General features: G+C 38.3%; 1 protein-coding gene across 1 annotated transcript in view; it reads right to left on the reverse strand.

The window, feature by feature from the left end:
* The window catches only part of LOC124803008 (ATP-binding cassette sub-family C member Sur), a 415616-nt gene that overhangs the window by 37602 nt on the left and 354443 nt on the right, over nt 1-23571 (reverse strand). The window contains exon 24 of the mRNA XM_047264118.1: nt 6449-6636. Within this exon, the coding sequence (XP_047120074.1) occupies nt 6449-6636 (188 nt within the window). The remainder of the gene's footprint in view (nt 1-6448; nt 6637-23571) is intronic.

The raw sequence follows: 23571 nt of genomic DNA on the forward strand, positions 1-23571 counted from the left end.
TTCTCATTCCCATACCAACCCCTGTGTGTCACTTCTCATCAGGACTGTTACCATTGAACCAAATAACTGTAAATATCACAAATATAACCCTGTTATTCTCTGTTTTTTACCATTTTTAAGGTGCCCTATTCCTACCTAATTCCAACCTACTAAACTCCTAGGGATGAAATGTCACTAGTTAGCCTAGCTGTACTGAAAACTATAAATTCAACACTAATATTGGTCTTTTCAAATTATTTTAATATGTCACCTTCTTCCCACTCCCACTCTTAGCGGTGTTAGAGGTATCTCCCCAGTGTATATATATATATATATATAACTTGCTCTAGACTTTTTAAAGTTAAATGTGCATGTCACCACTTTCCCAATTTTCATTGACTAGGGGTGCTAGGCATGTTTTATCTCCATTGTATAATTTATTACACAGTAACAGCAAGCTGCATTTAAAATTAAGTGAACTGGAATTGGTCTGAGTGTTCCAGAATTATGTTTTAGATGTAACACCTTCCTCTTGCGCTGCCATTCCTAGGTGTTAAACATTATCAGGGCTGTGGTTCTTGGTTATTTTTACATGTCAATCTCTTCACAGCCCATCCCACCCCTGATGGCACCAAGGCTGTATTACCTGAACAGAATATTTTTTGATGGTACTGAGCCTTGTTGAATCTGCTCAAGGGGTTGCACAGTTATGCTCACATGCCATCACTTCTAAAATTGGATAATTGAAAGTCCTCCAGGCATTCCAGAGCTATCATGGGCTATCATGGAAAAACACACACACACACACACACACACACACACACACACACACACACACACACAAGGTTTGGTTATGCACCAGTTCATAGTCTCAGCCCCTCTGCTATTTAGTAAGTTGTTGCCTTTACTCCTTAAATTATTTACTTTCCACCAAGACATTCCAGGCCATATTAAAATTAAATTCCATCAGTGTTCTAATTAGGTTACTGCCACTGTGCAAGTGTTATGTTTTAGTGCTGGCTTTCACTTTGAGTTAAAAATGGCAATATAATGTGAGGAATTATTCTTATTGATAATGACTGCATATCATCTGTGTGACACACACTCCACAGAAGTCCAATTTTAGATATACGAGGGTTGTCCACAAAGTAAGTTAGGTTTCTATTTCTATCTGCAGCAGCACTATGATCGCAGTTCCGAGCATGTGCGGCAGTTACTCTGACTCAATGAGAAGACATGTACACCATTTTCAGATCACTGCTGCCAATGTGTGCTTTTTAGTGCTTCTTTATAATGTCAGCCGTAATTGAAAATGCCGCTGCGTATGAAATCAGATCTGTGATTCATTTTCTAAATGCAAAGAAAGTTAAACCAAAGGAAATTCATTGACAAATCTGTGAGGTTTACGGGCAAACTGCTATGAGTGATACAATGATTAGAACATGGGTCAGATTGTTCAATGTGCACGATGAAGAACGAAGTGAACACATGTTTGTGGTTACTGATGAACTGGTTCACACAACTGAAGAGAAGATTAAGCACAACCGTAAGTTTACACTTAGTGACCTTGCTATGGCAGTTCTACAAATCTCACGATCATTAATTCGTGAAATTGTCACTGGAAAACTGAAATTTGGAAAACTTTTTTAACATGGGGTACCCAAAATTCTTACTGAACAAAACAAAAAACAACGGATGGGTAGTGCACTTCAGTTTTTGACACACTACAATGAAGGAGGCGATGGTTTTCTTCCTCGGATAGTCACGGGGGATGAAACTTGGGTATTGTATGACACCCCTGAAACAAAACGGCAATCAATGGAATGGAGGCACATTTCAACCCCAACAAAGATTAAGCCTAAGCAAATCTTGACACCTCGAAAAGTCATGTACACCATTTTTTGGGTAAGAAAAGGCATTTTGCTGACCAAACAATCAATGCACATGGTTACTGCGAGACCATTAAGAAATCGTGCTGCACAATGCAGAACAAATGCCAAGGATTACTGTAAAAAGTGTTGTTTATTTCCATGATAATGCCTGACTTCACAAGGTAAATGTAAGCAAACGGCTCTCACGGGAATTTCACTGGGACCCATTTGATCATCCTCCATACAGTTCGGACCTCGCTCCTAGCGACTTTTATCTCATCTTACACCTACAATCTGTCCTTGGTGGTCAACACTTCAGCGATGATTACGAGCTGAAAGAACATGTTACCATATGATTGAATACACAGGCGGCAACCCTATATGAAGAAGGCATACAAAAACTTGTGCCACGCTATGACAAGTGCCTACAAAATTTCGGAAGCTGTATAGAAAATTATTTGAACAGTTTTAGATTTTTGTACAATAAATTTTTTTCTGTATCTGTACACGTTTGTTTTACATCACCAAACGGACCTTACTTTGTGGATATACCTTGTATAATCGAGAGATGATGATCAATGAACCAGGAAGCGCTCACAGAAAAAAGTGTGTGAGAAATGCTTAAAAAACATTTATAGTGAAGGTAAATGCTCTATTTATTTAGAAGGAAATGTAAAAGACAGTCTGCAGCATAGAAGCAACAACAGAAGAGAAAAAATGAAAATTTTGAACTTATAAATCTGGCAATATAACAAACACATCACTACCAAAACTAAGGAGCTGGACACTTTTCTTATTTGAAGCAGCATAAAATACTAAAATGTTTTCATCCCAGTGGAATCCATCCAAACACTACAGTAGCAAACATGAAAGTATGTTACACCCGCAAGCACCTATAAAAGGTAAGACATCACATTAATTTAAAAAATAATAAATAAAATGAACTGTAATAGTTTTTGCTGTACACAAATATTTCTGTGCCATAAAATGATACTTAGTAAAAATCAGTTTCAGAAGTTTTCAGAAAACTTCACAGCTAAATAAATAGTAAATTCAATACAGGCATTATATCATAGTGTATTCAGAAGTAAGAATACAAAATCATTTAATCCATCACAGAGGCAGTGTGAGTATCATATAAATGATACTTAAAAAGATATAATAATAATAATAATAATAATAATAATAATAATAATAATAATAATAATAATAATAATAATAGGTATAATACTTCGGAAAATCAAAAGAAACTTCGAAAATTCTCAGCTTATTGAAATAGAAGAAAATTTCACCAAAAATAATTCTAGAAATTTTTATCAAACTATTAAACACATACTTCAAGGATATCAGGCACCAGGTATTTGTTTCAAAGATGAAAATGGCAAAAGGGATTATATAACAAAGAAAACTGTGAAATTTTATCAAAATTTTTTGAAAAGCTGTTAAACTGTCTGGTTCTAACAGATAAATTAAAATTTACAGTGACACCTCAAAATCTAGAGGAAGATTTCCCACCAACAGAATTAGAAATTCATGAAGCCATCAAAACACTCAAAAACAATAAAGCAAGTGGTGAAGACACCATTACAGCAGAATTATCGAAGTGGTCAGAACCAAAAATCATAAAGGACCTACAACATTTGAGAAAATTTGGAAAACTGAAAAGATTCCAGTTGAATGGAAAACAGCATTAATCCACCCGCTACATAAAAAGGGAGACAAATAAAATATCAGTAATTACAGAGGAGTGTCACATCTTCCAGTAGCATAGAAAATATTATCAAAAATTCTCTGGAACAGAGTGGTAGATACTCTAGACCAGGGCTTCCCAACCTTTTCAGCTGGCGGACCCCTTCTTCAGTCAAAAATCCATGGCGGACACCTAGTCAGTCAAGAGCACAGTAACTTTAAATTTCAGAGTGAACCCATGGGAACTGAAAGCTTCTTAATGCAAGTAGCCATGTTCCCAATGACACCCCCTCCCCCCACCCCATCCCCGAAGTATCAATAGTCTTTGGTTTACAGATGGATGAAAACAACTTGAAATTAACGACTCAATTTCAATTCCCACTGTATCCAGACACCTACTAGTGGATTTACTCCCTTTGTTCAACACTACAGCCTGATTAAAATTACTTGGTAATTGAAATTTCGCACGATGGAGCTGTCTTCCTCCAAGAGCAATCAACGTCACGTCCAAACTGTTCGCTGTTGACAAGCTGCCGCTTATGGTCTGTTCACTTCCACTATTTGGCTACTGTTGTGTAAGGAGCACGCATATTTCGTAACAGTCGTGTGTGTGTATGTGTGTGGGTGGGTGGGTGTGGTTTTTCATGAAATCAGAAGAAAAATGTTCAAATGTATGTAAGGTCTTCCTTTGGTCGTCCTCCCTCCTCACTTGTTTCAGCTGGAAACTTCTCTTGTTGTGAAGGCGATGCAGAAACTGCACCCTTCTTCAGTGATTCTGACTTCAGCCACCGATCCATGTTAGCAGTAATAAACTGGTCAAAAATCGACTTATGAAACAGGTAGTGCACTGACAAAGCAAGTTTAACATTTAATGATGCCTGGGGCTGCATACGTGGCAGCGAGTGTTGTGATTGGTCGACAAAGCTCGCTCAGCGCATGCGTAAAAGGTTTCAGCGCGTGTGGCGCCGTGAGCCGGGGCACAAACGACCCCCGTATTGTTGCTAAACAGTCGATTAGAGAAGCCGCATTCTCTGGCACTAAACTGTGTATACGTTCTCACTTAGGAACTGCAAAGGCTGCTTGGGGATATGACCTGAAGTAAAAGTACACAAGTTTTTCACACGAAAATAAAAAAAGAAAAAAAAAAAAAATAGTGATGAATTTGATTTTCACATTTTTATTCAATAATTTTACTCATTATTTGACACGATTTGGTGAAAGGTGGCCGCAGATCCCTTAGAAAGAGCCAGCGGACCCCTAAGGGGTCCACGGACCACAGGTTGGGAAGCCCTGCTTTAGACGAACAACTGGGAGAATATCAGGGTGGTTTTCGAAAGGGAAGATCCTCTGCAGAACACATTTTTAACTTAAAGTCAATAATTTGTCATAGAATGTTAACCAGCAAACCCATAATAGTGTCATTTATTGATTTCAAGAAAACATTTGATTGTATAGACAGAGAAACAATAGATAATGTCATTAGAGAATTTTGTGTTAAATCAAAATTACCAAATATAATTTGTGAAACACTAACAGGTACAATATTTAAAGTCTAATTTATGGGAGAAGTATCTCAGCCATTTAAAATAAAAACTGGGATTAGACAAGGTGTTGAACTGTGTTCTAGAAAAAATTGTAAGGATCTGGAATTTGGAGCTAAACAATCACAAAATTGAACCAATAACTCTGGGAAGGAAAACAAATGGAATCAAGGTAAACTACTTGGCTTTTGCGAATGATTTTGCAATACTTTCAGAAAACGTGACAGAAGCAGTTATTCAGATAAACCTTCTGGAAAAAATAGCAAACAGAACTGGTCTCAAAATTTCAGCTGAAAAAACAAAATTCATGACAAATATTAAAAAATGCACCAAAATTCATAGAAACCCAAATAGGTAAAGTAAAGAGAGTAAATAAATTTAAATATCTTGGAGAGACTACACAACAGAATGGACTAGAAAAATCTGCAATAGATGTAAGAATTAACAAAATGGAAAGAGCATATGATTTGACCAAAAATATTTACAACAAGAAATGTATGTCTAGAAAACAAAACTAAAACACTACACCACAGTGCTACAGCCAGAATGTTTATATGGATCTGAATGCCTAACGATGAACTATAAGATGGACAGACTAGAGGTACTGGAAAGAAGGATTATTAGAAAAATAATCGGTGCAATAAAAACTGCAGATGGTTGGAAAATAAGAAGTAATTAGGAGATCTACATAAATATAGAAAAATATCTGAAGTAATGGGCAAACGAAGATTAACCTTTTTTGGACACCTCTACCAAATGGATGGAAATAGACTAACAAAACAAATACTCCTAAAAACAAAGATGATGTAACTTACCAAACGAAAGCATTGGTATGTCAATAGACACACAAACAAACACACACACAAAATTCAAGCTTTTGCAACCAACGATTGCTTCATCAGGAAAGAGGGAAGGAGAGGGAAAGAAGAAGGGATGGGGGTTTTAAGGGAGAGGGTAAGGAGTCATTCCAATCCCGGGAGTGGAAAGACTTACCTTAGGGGGAAAAAAGGACAGGTATACACTCGCACACACACACATATCCATCCTGTATTTCTGGAAGAAGAAATTGGGAATAGCATGGATTTCGGAAGTAAGGAAAGATCTAGAAAGAAACAACATCAAAGAATCAGGAACAGCAGAAAGAAACTGTTTTAAAAATAAAATTCTATATTTGGAAGGTTTTCAAAGTAGAAGAAATAAACAATCAGGAACAACATGGACAGAAGAAAGGAAGAGACTTCATGGGGAGAAAATGAGGGAACACTGGAAAAATATCAAACAACAACAAAGGAAGAAGAGGAACTGAAGTTGTTAATGCGATCTTAGTTGGTCAATACAATTGTAAAAAAAAAAGAATGTTTAACTTACCTTATTGATCCACTGAACATAATCACATCTTGAGGAATGACTGACAGCCTTGATCGTAGGACTTGAAGAGGAACCAATGATATATCTAAGCCATCAATTTTTATAGTGCCTTCATGTACTTCAATCATATGGAAGAGTGACATTACAAGTGACGATTTACCACTGCCTGTCCTTCCACAAATACCTAACTGTTACATGAAACAAATCAACAATTCTTACAATCTACTTAGAAGAACGTTGCTATCAACTACTACACAAACATGAAAACACAAAGGTGGAGGCAAAGATGTTTCTTATACATTTAGAAAAATATCAGAAACTTGTAATGTGCATGGCAATATTAAAAAATAAGTAATAAATCATACTTTACACTAACAGGAAGCATAAACCACTCAAAGCACAGTGGTGGGGCAGAAAAATTAGCAGAATTCAGTTAATAATAATAATAGTAAACAACATTAGACTAATGTCAAAAATGTTGACAACTGAGTGGAATAAAGAATGTACTAGATTTGTGAGCATCACACAATATGAGACAGATATGGAAAGAACTAAGAGAATTCAAACAATCCTTTCCTCCAGCAGTTCCCACTGTACATGATCCATGGAAAGTACAACATGGGCATGTTAACTATGCAATGTAATTACACCATAACAGTAAGGAAAGTTTAATAATTGGCTCTATGTCCTACATAGGTTCTAGTACTTGTGAAGTAGTGAAAAAAAAGGTTGCCAGATTTGGTCTGACACGTGAGGTACGCTTAAATAGTCAGAGCTCCTATTCACTAACACTAACTCTGTAACATTCTGGTTGCAATTCAGAACACTCTACAGACCTGACCACAGGAACAGAACATATAACAACACTCGCCATTTTGAAATAGCTGTCTCTAGGTATTCCTCAAAATGGCAGTGAAGCTGTAGGGAGGAAACTATCTGTATAACAGTTCATAGGTATGAGAGTCAGTCATATCAAATCAGAAACTCTGGTATCTACGAAAACAACATACACTCCTGGAAATGGAAAAAAGAACACATTGACACCGGTGTGTCAGACCCACCATACTTGCTCCGGACACTGCGAGAAGGCTGTACAAGCAATGATCACACGCACGGCACAGCGGACACACCAGGAACCGCGGTGTTGGCCGTCGAATGGCGCTAGCTGCGCAGCATTTGTGCACCGCCGCCGTCAGTGTCAGCCAGTTTGCCGTGGCATACGGAGCTCCATCGCAGTCTTTAACACTGGTAGCATGCCGCGACAGCGTGGACGTGAACCGTATGTGCAGTTGACGGACTTTGAGCGAGGGCGTATAGTGGGCATGCGGGAGGCCGGGTGGACGTACCGCCGAATTGCTCAACACATGGGGCATGAGGTCTCCACAGTACATCGATGTTGTCGCCAGTGGCCGGCGGAAGGTGCACGTGCCCGTCGACCTGGGACCAGACCGCAGCGACGCACGGATGCACGCCAAGACCGTAGGATCCTACGCAGTGCCGTAGGGGACCGCACCGCCACTTCCCAGCAAATTAGGGACACTGTTGCTCCTGGGGTATCGGCGAGGACCATTCGCAACCGTCTCCATGAAGCTGGGCTACGGTCCCGCACACCGTTAGGCCGTCTTCCGCTCACGCCCCAACATCATGCAGCCCGCCTCCAGTGGTGTCGCGACAGGCGTGAATGGAGGGACGAATGGAGACGTGTCGTTTTCAGCGATGAGAGTCGCTTCTGCCTTGGTGCCAATGATGGTCGTATGCGTGTTTGGCGCCGTGCAGGTGAGCGCCACAATCAGGACTGCATACGACCGAGGCACACAGGGCCAACACCCGGCATCATGGTGTGGGGAGCGATCTCCTACACTGGCCGTACACCACTGGTGATCGTCGAGGGGACACTGAATAGTGCACGGTACATCCAAACCGTCATCGAACCCATCGTTCTACCATTCCTAGACCGGCAAGGGAACTTGCTGTTCCAACAGGACAATGCACGTCCGCATGTATCCCGTGCCACCCAACGTGCTCTAGAAGGTGTAAGTCAACTACCCTGGCCAGCAAGATCTCCGGATCTGTCCCCCATTGAGCATGTTTGGGACTGGATGAAGCGTCGTCTCACGCGGTCTGCACGTCCAGCACGAACGCTGGTCCAACTGAGGCGCCAGGTGGAAATGGCATGGCAAGCCGTTCCACAGGACTACATCCAGCATCTCTACGATCCTCTCCATGGGAGAATAGCAGCCTGCATTGCTGCGAAAGGTGGATATACACTGTACTAGTGCCGACATTGTGCATGCTCTGCTGCCTGTGTCTATGTGCCTGTGGTTCTGTCAGTGTGATCATGTGATGTATCTGACCCCAGGAATGTGTCAATAAAGTTTCCCCTTCCTGGGACAATGAATTCACGGTGTTCTTATTTCAGTTTCCAGGAGTGTAGTTTGAATCTAATCCCATCAAGACCATTTTTTTATCTTGTTCCCCCCCCCCCCCTCCCCACCTCCCCCCCCCCCCCCCCCCAGTTCTCACACTTTAATTTATGTCTCCTGGTCCATTTGGACCATAATTATAGCCTTAGAAATACGTAACTCCAGAATATTATTGTGCGTGTTCTGTGGCCTGCAGGGTACTCAAAAAGGCCCCAACTTAAATTCGAATAAATTTTCAACCAGCCCCCTCTAAAATCTTGTCAAGGTTGACTTCAAGACAGTAGTTACACAGATTGTCCTTCCAGCACTGTGTATGGTTGGCTTTTTCTGAGAAATAACAATTATCATTGCATCTGTTTTCTCTTCCACTTACTGTAACCTTCTCTAGTGTGTTGCCTCGTAGCAAGAACTCTCAATCTATAATTTACCATGATGATGTTCAGATATGTTCTCCTAACATAATGGGAAAACTTCTTTCAAACAAGCCATCACATCCATGCTGCAGTGATTAGCACTAATGCTACATATTGTTGGAAAATGAACAACTAATCCTGAATCTTACAGCTTATTTGTCAGTAACAATAATTAACAAAATTATGAGCTGCAGTTTGCTGTAGTAATGTTAGGGCTAAATCAGAGGACTTAATTATAGTCAATCCTTCCAAATCAGTAAAAAGATTTTGGAGATGCTGCAAGCTTGACAGCTTCAATCTAAATACCTCCAATAGTTTCATGGTTTTGGAGACAATGGACAAAAGCAATCATACAAGCTAATAAATTCAAAAGCAAACTGTTAGTACAAAGCATAAATGCAAGCCAAGATTTGAAAGAAGAGGGTTAAGTAGACTGAGAAAACCTTATTGCTAGCGCTAATCATTAAAAGGGGGGGAGGTCAGGACCTGGTGTGGAGAACTTTTAAGTGATTATCACAAGGTAATTAGTATTCTAAGCAAATAAAGGGCTTTTTTGGGCAAGAACACATGAAAGAAAATCATTTGGTTATAATTGGGGGGTCCAGAAAAGAGTTTGGAGAGTGATCTTAATTGTAAAACTCAGGATGAATCAGAAACATCACTGGTAATCCAGTTCATACAAATGTGAAACTTGATGTATTTTATCTATCAAGAGAAAATGAGTGCTCTAACATCAGAGATGGTTGTGGAAGCAGTTGGATTCAGCAATGTGAGAGTGAAATAATGGAACATACAAAAATGAAACTGCGCAAAGAACAAGAAAACCTTCACACAACGAATAGTTAATTTTAGGAATTAGTGACTGCAGGTAAGATTGACTACAAATGAATGGCATTCAGATTTACTACTACTGATTTTTTTCTTTCTTTTCTTAATCATTTCCCTGGATACGGAGAAACTATTTTTCTTTGGTGTCTTATATTAACTTATTCTGTTATCATTTGGCTCAACTTATTTAGATATTTGAAAGGGCAGTATGGTTCTCCCTTGGTGGAGGTGGGGTGAAAGTCTCTGGCAGCAGAGATAGTAATTTGAACTTAGCTGTAGCTGGATAACACATAGGTATTTTCTTTAGTACATAACCAGACTCAAAAGATTGATTGCAGCACTTACATTGCAAACAGCTATTGATTACACCATTCTTTGATCATGTAAACTCATACCTGTCTTTCATGTTACAGGTATGTGGTGGGATTAACAGAAAAACAGTGAATCTTAATAATAATATTGCAAGCATAGGTTTCAAACGGAGAGAAAAATTGTGTAAAAAAGTTCCATGAAATTTGAGTACTGAATGAAAAATTCCATTACATGCCTTCATTGAGAAATTTTGCTCAGCTTCTACAACCATGCTACCCAGAATTTGAAGACCAGTCCAAAATGGCCTAGTAGTGAAATTTTTATATACGCTTTGACCTTACTAGCCGCTCTTTTTACAAATTTGTGAATATCCAGTTTCAAGGACTGAGAAGTTCTGTTAGCTGCATGACAAGTAGTAATGTACTGTAAACTGAACTCAGTAGTTACAGATGTAAGCATATTTTTTTTAAATACCACTGTAGTCAAGGACATATTAATCTCAAGATAATCAACATCTCTATAAAACAAGGAATGTTCAGAAAATAAGTGTATTGTGACCACATATTGTTTGAGGGTTGGCAATGGTGAGTGGTAGAGGGGGATCCTCTGACCAGAACAAGCAACACAGGAACATGGTAGTACTTAAACCCACATTGTAGTGTCCAGTTGCATGAAAGACGTTGGTAGGAAATCCTGCCAAGTGCGAGCTACAGGCTGTGTTCCACTTCCCACTTGCGGAAGGAATTACACCTACTGAAGATTTTTCTTGTATCAAAACTATTTACAATAAAAGTGCTATGAACAGAATGAGTGTGTTTAAGTGGTTTAAGGAGTTTTGTGCAGTAGAGAAAATGTTCATGATGAACAGAGGAGTGGAAGATTTTCTATTTTGATTGATGAGTTGGTGAAAAAAACAAGGAAATTGTTCATGAAGAGTACTGGCTGAACAGTGGATGAAATTTTGCGATGTTTCCATAACTCTCCAGAACTCTCTTGTATGAGACACTCACAAAAACATTGGGATACTGGAAACTGTGCTAGATGGGTCCCAAAACAGCTGATAGAGTGGCACAAGAAAAATCAGGTCAGTAGCACCCGGTAATTTCTTGAGCAACTTGGATTGGAAGGTGAGGATTTTCTGAGCTCTGTTGTGACTGGAGATGGAATGTGGATGGTTCATTACACACCTGAGACAAAAAGGCTACCTCCACAGTAGTGTCACACGAATTCCCCATCTGCCAAAAAATTCAAAACCACAATTTTGGTCAAAAAAATCATGACCTCATTGTTTTGGGAGCAAAGAGGCATCATTTTGGTTGAATTTGTGCTGCAGGTATTGTGAGACCCTAAAAAACTCAAAAGGGGCGTTCATAACAAAAGGAGGAGAATGGTGATAAGAGGAGTGTGTTTGTTGCACAATAATGCACGTCCTTACACAGCTTTAGCCACCAATGTGCTCTTGGGCTCATTTGGGCGGGATGTTTTGAACCACCTCCAGGATTACCTGTCTTGGCGCCATCAGATTATCATCTTTTCATCTCTCTGAAGGTACACAAGAGTGGAAATAAATTTCAACTGATGGCAGGTGCAGAAAGAGGTTCTGAAGTGGGGGAAGGAGCTGGCATGAGCATTATTTGAGGAGGTCACACAGAAGCTTGTGCCATGGCTTTGGCAATTATATGAAAAAATAGACAACAAGAAGTATCAATAATATCCTTAATTTTTCTTCAACTACACTATTTCTAAAAAATATATTTAAAAAATCTAGTACACCTACTTCCCGAAAGTGCCTCATATATTTGGGCAAGCAGCAGCTGTTTTCAAAGTAGCAGCTTTCTTTCTCATTTACTTGATTAAATTTAGATGGCATGATTTTTAATAGCACCAAGCATTCGAAGTCATTTGAAGGACATGGACTGTATCTCTGATCTTTCGTCGTGTTGTGTCAGGATCAAATTCTTCATCTTCATAAGTAGCATCAAACAACTGTCTCACAACCTTATACGGTCCAAAGTAAGGCCTGAGGAGCATCTCAGAGAGACCAGCCTTCTGAACAGGAGTGAAGATCCAGACAAGATCACCAGGCTGGTAAACAACAGGGCAGTGGCTCGCGCAGAACCTTCGGCGATCATTTTCTTGAGCCTGAAGCGTGCAGAGTCGAGCTAACTGCTGAGCTTCCTCAGCTCTCGTTAACACCTGGCTGATGTAGTCATTGTCCACATCATCAGGATGTAACGGAAACACAGTGTCCATCGTTGTCATCACCTCACGCCCATGCACCAGGAAAAATGGCATAAATCCTGTAGTGTCTTGTTTGGCAGTGTTGTAAACAAATATCACAAAAGGTGATGAAGACTGTAGCAGCAAGGCAACTTCTAAGAAGATCACTACCAGGGCGAACATCAATCATCATCGGGAGTCAGAGTATGCAGGACCGATGACTCGTTACAGACTAGGAGGATGTAACACCGAGACGCTGTTCTCTTAAGGAGGGAGCAACAGATTTAGTTTCTATGATCACCTTGTCACTTTTTAATATATGCTGTACTCATTCCATATCCGTGAAGGTTCTCCTTCTTGATGGGATCTACAGACCATCATGAATGAATGAACAGTTGTGCATGATAAAAGTGTGTGTGTGTGTGTGTGTGTGTGTGTGTGCACGCACATAACACTTGGCCTAACAAAGTACAGAGTTCTATTGCAATAAGGGGGACCACACACAAATCCTGAAAAACACCCCCTACCACAACATAGCCTCTTCTGTACTTCAATGTTGGCACTACACAAGATGGCAGATAATGTTCTCCATGTATTCATCAAATCCAAACTATTTCATCAGACTGCTACAAGGTGTAGCATGTTTCATCACTTGTTTGCAATCATTCTTTACCCATGACATCACTCATTACACCACCTCAAGCACTCCCTAACATTGGCTACAGAAATGCCAGGCTTATGATGAGCTACTTGACCATTGTACCCCAATCTTTCTAACTCCCTAAGCACTTTCCAGTCATTGTGCTGGTACACTTTGGAACTCACGAGCTATTCCTTTCAATAATTTCAAGCAATTTTTTTACAGTTCACAATCGCACCACCAACAGTTGACTTGAGCAGCTTGAATTGAGTTTAAATATCCCTGATTAATTTGTCCAGTAAAAAGTAGTCCAAATTCAAAGTCACTTCACTGGGCTCTCGTGACTGAGCCATTCTGCTGTTACCACTTCTCTATACTCCATGGCTCCTTTTACACTGATAGGTCCACCTGTCACAATATCTAGCGGTCATCTAGGGGTGTCTTGGTACTTTTGATCACATAGTGTATGTAACAAAAGAATGCAGTTTATCAGTGAAAGAGAAAATAGGAAATATATTGCAATAAATAAAAATGTGGTTGTAGAGAAGAAGATCCAGAAACTCCAGTATCATTTATTCGCTGTGGATTAAATTAAAATATACATCATAAACATAGTCATTTGAATTCTACAATGAATGAGGGAAAAATTAGCATTAGCAAGAATGATGCATGGATAATATATTGAATTAAAACACTATGTGAGCATGACAAACCTCTGCTAAGAACTCTAATTAGCAATTACTGCAAAATCCTCCATTCATTCTTAACCACCACCTCCATTTCAACTCCAAGAAAAAAACTACATGAATAAACAACAGAATAATCTGGAAAATTATTAAATAATAATAAAAAATTAACTATTAAGCTTGTTATGACATAAAGAATCCATCCTTGCAAGGGTGTTGCATTTTTGTGTCATAATATTTTAGTTTCCCAAACAATGATTTATGATTCATACAATGAAAGCCCTTAGCAAAATCACAAAGAATATGCCAATAGGTTACTTTGTCTTCTTTATCTCTGCCATAACTTATTTTGTTAGGAGTAGCACATTTAAAAGAAAATTTTCTTCATTTTGTAGCCAGGTGCTGCCATTACATATTTATCAGAAAATATTCCTAGATTATGGGTAGATACAGTTGGCATAAGATTGTCATGATTTTTTTGGAAACAATATCATATCCAGAACAATTACCAATTCTTACTATCTGCATAATGATTTCGGAGTCTCCTTAGGGGCTGTATTTTTAGACATTAATGTCTGTTGGTGATGTACATAGTGTCTATCACAGTAAATCTAGTGCCTTGAATCCTCTTGTTTATTACCACTCCCCAATTTATTTTACAAGAGCTACTTCAACAGTGTGATATGAGCTTTTTAATCATATATGTAGGTCTACAACTACTTGGATACTCTGCAAACCACATTTAAGAGCCTGGCAGATGGTTCATTGAACCACCTTCACAATTCTCTACTGTTCCAATCATGTATAGCACGCAGAAATAATCTTTCCATACGAGCTCTGATTTCCTTTATTTTATTATGGTGATCATTTCTGCCTATGTAGGTCACTGTCAAAAAATATTTTCGCATTCGGAGGAGAAAGTCGGTGATTGGAATTTCATGAGAAGATTTCACTGCAGCGAAAAAGCCTTTGTTTTAATTATGTCCACCCCATATCCTGTATCATTTCAGGGACACTCTTTCCCCTGTTTTGCGATAATAGAAAATGAGCTACGCTTCTTTGAGCTTTTTCGATGTACTCTGTCAATCCTATCTGGCAAGGATACCCCACCACGCAGCGGTATTCTAAAAGGGGTTGGACAAGTGTAGTGTAGGCAGTCTTCTTAGTAGATCTGTTTCATTTTCAAAGTGTCTGCCAATAAAACGCAGTCTTTGGTTAGCCTTTCCCACAACATTTTCTATGTGTTCCTTCTAATTTAAGTTGTTTGTGTGTTTGATTCCTGTGATTTGTAATTTATATTGAAATAATAGAAGTCCATTTTTGTTATACAATTAATTCCTTTTGTTTTGATGAAACCTATCCAATAAGGATATTTCAAGGTGATGGATATATCAAGCTGCACTATTTCACTTTTCTAGCAGTTGTTTTAGCTGTTACTATATTTACTTTGCAGCTCTATTTTTTGAAAGACACTGCCATAAAAAGGGATTAGTGAAATTATTGGATAACACTGAGATGGGATGGATACTGTTTTCACCATTCTACTTGCTATAGGCCATAAACAACGTAAGTAGCTTCTTATGACCAAGTAGCCTCTTATGACCATAATTTATATTTAGATTATACTGTGTTTGAGGTGACCAGATGATGGATGATGTATCAGTCAAACTTGTGAGTAGATGTCCCTCTCTTCTGACTGACCCTTCACATTTCACAGAGTCTTTTATCCAAAGCTTGTTGTATTGCTCAAAATTTGCATGATATTTACATTAGCCTAAGGAGGTTCTCAAAATATCATCCATATTTTCAGCCTAAACTGAGTAATAAAGAATGTGGTCCAAATTATTTCTTGCACCTCCAAATACAACTACATGTCTACCTTCACCAAGACCTTTCTCCAAGTGCATAACACGGGTGACATTATGGAATCCTGCACCTGACCTAGAAATACTAGTTACCCAGTAACTACCAGTCAAAGAATTCTGTCCCAGTTCTGATATTTCCCCCATGTGACTACCATCTAGCAGTGAGAGTTGTTCTGCAGAGTTAAGTGTTCTGAATACATTGACCATAGCAATTTATATAATTTGTGGATGTGCTGTAACAAAAGTGTTTCTAGCTAAATTCCAATGCATTCTAGAATATCTTCAAAAAGAAAACAAGCAAAAAGTTGTGATTGCAGCTGACTTCAAATTAAATATGTTAGTTGTGAGCAGTGGTTCCACAAAATTTCATGATTCAAATCAGAAATCTGGTTTCAAGTTAAGCTTTTCCGATGGCACTAGGACAAAGAGCAGACCAGTTATTTGCATTAATAAAATTAATACAAACTGCCAACTTGAAAATGCAAATAAGTACTGCTTAGAACTACATATTTTAGATCATTCAATTCTGTTTGCCAAACCCAGCTAAATTAATGCATCCAGGAGGATATATAAAAAGGAATTTTGCAAAAGTAATATGCATTTATTCCCAATAAAATAAATGTTTCAAGTTGGAGCACCATAAACTATGGCAAGTTCTTCTTCTTCTTCTTCTTCTTCTTCTTCTTTGGTTGCACAACAGCCCTTGGTGAGCTTTGGCTTCTTCAATGATTTTCCTCCACATTTGCTAATTGTTTTCCACTCTTTTCCACCCTCAGACTCCCATACTGGTGAGATCCACTATTACATCATCAGTCCATCTTCTTCTAGGTCTTCCTTTTTGCCTTGCTGAATGGATCACACCTTCCATCGTTTTCTTTAGAATTCTAACCTCTGCCATTCTCTCCACATGTTGTAGCCATTGTATTCACTGTGATTTCACAAATGTTACTATGTGCCTACCTTGTATTAATACCTGTAATTTGGCATTATAGTGTATTCTCAGCGTTCTTCCTTCTTTATTGGACCACAGATTTTGTGTAATATTTTCCGCACAAAGGTTCTTAATGCATTTTTGTCTTGTTCTGCCACTATCCATACCTCTGACCCAGATGTGATAACTGGGTAGACTAAGGAGTTATATATTAGTAGTTTTGTTTTTCTTGTGACAAAGCTATTACTGAGAAGTTGCATATTTCCAAAGTAAGCTCTGTTTCCTTCTTGTATTTTTTGCCTTACAGCCTTTCCAATAGTGTTATCATTTGTTAATAGGGCCACTCCTTTGAAGCATTTCCCATTGATGTTTATATCTTTAGGTGTTCTTGTGACATTATCATACATTCTGCTTTGTTTTCATTTACTGTGAGGCCAGTTTTTAATGCTTCTGTTTCCACTGCACATTATGTTCCCTGGAGTGTACTGATATTTCTTCCTACTGCAGCAAGGTAAACTTAAGTGGGTTACACCTAGAACTAAAAATTTCTAGAGCCAGAAAGAGAGCTATACAGTGAATTAAAATCACACGAAATTCTAATTTTGTGATGTACATCAAATGCTATAAATCTGTATCCAGAGGAATTGTAGTGGCAGCTGAAAAATGCCAAATAATGGATTTATCCTCATACACAGAAATAAGACAAAAGCAATGTAGTCAGTTGTTCAGTCATAATTAGGCGCCAAAGTCAAAAGTCAATTGATTTTGAAAATTAGACTTTAAAATGATATTGTAATAAATCCTGATCAGATGTCAAATTCTTTCAACAAATTCTTTTTAAATGTAGCAAGATCGGATGTAAATATGGCAGCCTGTCAAGAAAAAGCAATTTTCTTAAGCTTGGAAACCAACCAAAATGCATCTTATTAACAATTTCAAAAAAATCACCGAAAGAGATGTGGGAACTGAAATACTGTCTTTAAAAAGAAAACCTCATCTGGGTGGGATGAAACACCCACTTCTTCAATCAAGAATGTGCATAATATCATTTCACAACCACTGTCAGTTATTATAAACCAATTTCTTGAGCAGGGACGTTTTCCAAACATAATGAAATATCCTGAGTTAAAACCATTGTTTGGAAAGAGATCAACAGAAGATATGGAGAATCACTACCCTATCTCTCTTCTGCCAGTCTTCTATAAAGCATTTGAAAAGATTGTAGCAGAATAAATTTAAAAATTCCAGCAGGAAAAATGCACCATAAATGTCATCGATGCATTTCCTCAAAAAATATGTTACACATTAGATAAGAGCAAAAAGGTCACAGGAATGTTCTGTGACCTGACAAAGGCCTAAACCACTGCCTACTTCCTCACAAATTACAGACAATATTATGGAAAGGATAGTTGCTACTCACCATTTAGTGGAGATGCTGAGTCACAAGGCACAAGAAAAATACTGTCAGAAAATGAGCTTTCACCCAACAAGGCCTTCCCCAAAGATGCAGACACAACTCATACATACATGGCCGCTGCCTCTGGCTGCTGGCCTCAGAACCTGTGTATGTTCTATCTCTGACAAAGGCCTTATTGTGTGAAAGCTCATTTTCTGACAGTCTTTTTGTTGTACCTAGCATTTCTGCTGTACGATGAGTAGCAATTATCTTTTTCATAATACTGTCACATTCCGTTTGGATTTTCTCTTGTTAGATGCATGGAACCAGGGGCTCTTTTTCACAATAGTACAACTTTACTTAACAGATAGGAAACCTAAAGAGTAACTGGAACTTCAAATTCAAGAAATTACACCTCAAGATGGAAAACAATTTCCCTAGGAGTCCCACAGGGTTTTATATTGTGTCCATATCTGTTCCTTTTCTACCACTTGCTATTGATGTTCAGTCAATTTTATTTGCTGACAATACATCAGTTCTATCTGAAAAAGAGATGCTTGAAATAATTCCAGAATGTGTCAAAAATACTTTATAAATACCTGAACCTTGGTTCCATCGAAATGGACTGAAACTAAGTATTATAATTAAGTGAAATATAGGTAACTTACAGTGATCAGGATATCACAGAAGCAACCCATGTAGTCTTAGGCCTAAATCTTGATAAAAATTTAAATTGGAAGGTATGCACTGACTACCTAGCAAATAAACTCAACAGCTTAGCATTTGCAAAGTGTATTCTGGCAGGTGCCAAAAACACAAGACACCACTGCAACTCCCTTAACATGTACAAAGTTTCGTTATTCTTATATAAATATCAGCGTACCTTAAGCTGTTTCTCTTTCAACCACAACTACAGCACTCACCACAGAGAGAATTTTAAACTCCTGACACATTCCTGATACCAGAGTACATGGGGTTAAAAATTCACAGGGTAATAAAGGGGAATAAAATCTTTAACATGGAGCCTGATACACTGAAAAGATTCCTCTTTACTCTTCTGATGGAAAAGTGTTGTTATTCTGTTAAAAAATTCATTGAGAACAGTTTCAAAGTTTGAATAAGGTAACTATACATCTTGTTTCTGTATACTGGAAACTGCAGTATGTTTTCATGTACCAATATCTCAGGAATGTACATAAAATAATGTAAAGTTTCATATTTCTCTTGAAAATCTTTCTTATTGTAAATCATCTTATCTCTGTACCATATTGTAAGACACAAACAACAGCTTAGCCAAAGTGAAACAAAGTTTATTCTTCTTCTGAGAGAAGCAAACAAAAGTTGAGATTGTAGACACAAACATAGAAACAATTCAGCTACTGATACAAGCAGTTGCTGATGAGAGCAAATGCCTACTGCACTGTGTTTATAAAGAGAAGGGCTCCAGCAGATGGCATGGTGAATGTTGTGCCATGTGCATAACTCATGTGGCCCACCACGGGTAGCCTCTGTTGTCTGGCTTGTGCAAATGCTATTGGAAAAATATTCAAAGGGTAGCATGCTGGTGCCATGGCACATATCCAAGTTTTACTTGCAGAGTTGTAGCAGTCACCAATACATCAAATCAAATGACTTGAAAATTGTTTGCTACAAGATGAATAAAAATCTCATTTCACTGGACTTTGTAATGGTACTTGAATTACGTAACCATTGAGACAGTCAGTGCTCAGAACCGCAGCCCACAAGGAAGCTTCTTACTATAATACGAGGGAGAAGTGTGTCAGTGGAGGTCATTCAGCAACTATAGCATACTGATATAAAAAAACTGTAGCCTTCTGTTTCCAATCAGGGTAAACAGAAGAAGAAGAGACTGATTAATCCTCCTGGGAAGCAACAAATTCAATCTGTGCAACATCAGGTCAAGAGAACTAATAAAATGAGGGAAGAGAATAAACCACAGGTGATTTGTACCAGTAGTGACACTAACAATAATACTCATGATTATTCTGCATATGCCCCTAGCAGTGACATAGACCTTAGCAGTAGTTCTCCTGAGCATGAAAATGTAGAATACTACTACCAGGACAAGACTGAAGATCAGTTCTGTCAGCACACAACACATGCAACTGCAAGCACTGAAAATACTAACCACAGTCAGCTAAATCCAAATGATTTAATCTTGTTGTGGATTAAATATGATGAAGGAACAAAAAACTGACTTTGAAACACTGTGTGGCTCAGATACAATGCATTAATGGTATCAGACAGGTATGAAATTCATGAGAAAGTCAACAAAATAAACTTACATATACTGTATATATTCCCGAAAGAAGATATAGGCTCCATTACCACAAAAAAATGTTATCCATGTTGTTACCTCTTTATTTGAAATAAGAGGACATTGCCATTTTCCACTGCAAATATAAGTTTGTAAATTTTTAAGTACTCTGTCATTATTTTGCACTTTCTACTGTATCTCACCCTCATGTACTGTATTTGAAATGTATGTCGATAAGAATTATTCATTACTGTTTCAATTTTACTCAATTTTGGATTTTAATAGATGAAAATACATTACACATCTTTTTTGTATTTAGTACATTGTTGCAAGTATTCCACAAAAAATCAAATTTGCAAAACTGAAAGTTTTCAGTAAAAAGGTAGAGGTGTTTCAAGTAACACCCTGCCATGGGGAAACTTTTAATATCGGCATTTTTTGTACAAAAAAGTCATTATAAAGAAATTATTTTAAAAAAAATTTATTGCAATATCTTCACTTTAATGGCATCTGTGCCCTGGAACTCATTAAATCAATACTTTTGTAAAGTGAAAAAACTAGACACAGAGGAAGTTCAAAAATGTTTCAAATAACTCCATTTTATGGTAGTAATGGCTAATTACCATCTGAAATGATTGTTATTTGAGAAATCTATAACCACTATCAAGAAAAAATTAAAAAGTGGGTTTCATTCCTGTATCAAATGTAACAAAGCAATACATTTAAGGGTACTTTTTATTTATGCAAGAATTAGCATATTAATAAACTGGAATTATCTCATGGACTAAAGAAGATACAGAAAACCATTAAGTGCAATTGAAATAAGCATAAATTAAATTGATGTGACGCTATTGTAAATTGGTCAATTAATTAAACAATTATAAAATTGTACTATACAGTGTATTTCAGAAATGATGGTCAATATTCATGGATGTGACAGGAATGAGCATTTGAAACAAAAAAGTCAAGTAAACATGGGCTAGTAAGAGCTATGAACAATTCTTGATCTTTGATACTATGAAACAAATCTCTTCTACTGCAAGCTCTTTGCTTTCCATATTTTGGGAAGTGGTAGTTATGGGCACTTGTTCAGTAGAAGAGTTGTGTTTCAAAGTAGCAAAGATGAAAAAGTGCTCTTAGCTCTTCAGGTACGCATTTTAGAGCACATGTTTACTGGACATTTTTTTCCCACTTTCCAAAATATGAAAAGCAAAGAGCTTGCAGTAGGAGAGATTGGTTTCACAGTATAAAGATCAAGAATTGCTCACAGTTGTTAATGTATGCACTTTAGTGCCCATGTTTAATTGACTTTTTTGTTTTGAATTATCATTCCTGTCATATCCCTGAATATTGACCATCACTTCTGAAACACCATGTATATTGTCGCAGAAGAAGCTGAGTGGCACTGTAGTGTAGTGGTTATAATACTAAACTGTTGCATGGAGGATCGTAAGTTCAAAACTCACCTGGACTGTACAATTTTAATTTCTATATTCGGTTCGAGTACATTCTAGAAGTATCCACAAATGTCAAGAATCATTGTACTGGAATGTTCTGTAGCTGTATACAGGGTGTTACAAAAAGGTACGGCCAATATTTCAGGAAACATTCCTCACACACAAAGAAAGAAAATATGTTATGTGGACATGTGTCCGGAAATGCTTACTTTCCATGTTAGAGCTCATTTTATTACTTCTCTTAAAATCACATTAATCATGGAATGGAAACACACAGCAACAGAACGTACCAGCATGACCTCAAACACTTTTTTTACAGGGAATGTTCAAAATGTCCTCCATTAGCGAGGATACATGCATCCACCCTCTATCGCATGGAATCCCTGATGCGCTCGCTGATGCAGCCCTGGAGAATGGCGTATTGTATCACAGCCATCCACAATACGAGCATGAAGAGTCTCTCAAATGCCCCCATAAATGAAAGTCAAGAGGGTTGAGGTCAGAGAGTGTGGAGGCCATGGAATTGGTCCGCCTCTACCAATCCATCAGTCACCGAATCTGTTGTTGAGAAGCGTACGAACACTTCGACTGAAATGTGCAGGAGCTCCATCGTGCATGAACCACATGTTGTGTCGTACTTGTAAAGGCACATGTTCTAGCAGCACAGGTAGAGTATCCCGTATGAAATCATGATAACGTGCTCCATTGAGCGTAGGTGGAAGAACATGGGGCCCAATCAAGACATCACCAACAACGCCTGCCCAAACATTCACAGAAAATCTGTGTTGATGACATGATTGCACAATTGCGTGCGGATTCTCGTCAGCCCACACATGCTGATTGTGAAAATTTACAATTTGATCATGTTGGAATGAAGCCTCATCCGTAAAGAGAACATTTGCACTGAAATGTGGATTGACACATTGTTGGATGAACCATTTGCAGAAGTGTACCCGTGGAGGCCAATCAGCTGCTGATAGTGCCTGCACACGCTGTACATGGTACGGAAACAACTGGTTCTCCCGTAGCACTCTCCATACAGTGACATTGTCAATGTTACCTTGTACATCAGCAACTTCTCTGACGCTGACATTAGGGTTATCGTCAACTGCATGAAGAATTGCCTCATCCATTGCAGGTGTCCTCATCGTTCTAGGTCTTCCCCAGTCGCGAGTCATAGGCTGGAATGTTCCGTGCTCCCTAAGATGCCAATTAATTGCTTTGAACGTCTTCCTGTCAGGACACCTTCATTCTGGAAATCTGTCTCAATACAAACGTACCGCGCCACGGCTGTTGCCCCGTGCTAATCTATACATCAAATGGGCATCTGCCAACTCCACATTTGTAAACATTGCACTGACTGCAAAACCACGTTCGTGATGAACACTAACCTGTTGATGCTACATACTGATGTGCTTGATGCTAGTACTGTAGAGCAATGAGTCGCATGTCAACACAAGCACCGAAGTCAACATTACTTTCCTTCAATTGAGCCAACTGGTGGTGAATTGAGGAAGTACAGTACATACTGACGAAACTAAAATGAGCTCTAACATGGAAATTAAGCGTTTCCGGACACTTGTCCACATAACATCTTTTCTTTATTTGTGTGTGAGGAATGTTTCCTGAAAGTTTGGCTGTACCTTTTTGTAACACCCTGTATATACTGTATGT

Source organism: Schistocerca piceifrons, chromosome 1 (genome assembly GCF_021461385.2).
Source record: "Schistocerca piceifrons isolate TAMUIC-IGC-003096 chromosome 1, iqSchPice1.1, whole genome shotgun sequence".
Classification (NCBI taxonomy): domain Eukaryota; kingdom Metazoa; phylum Arthropoda; class Insecta; order Orthoptera; family Acrididae; genus Schistocerca; species Schistocerca piceifrons.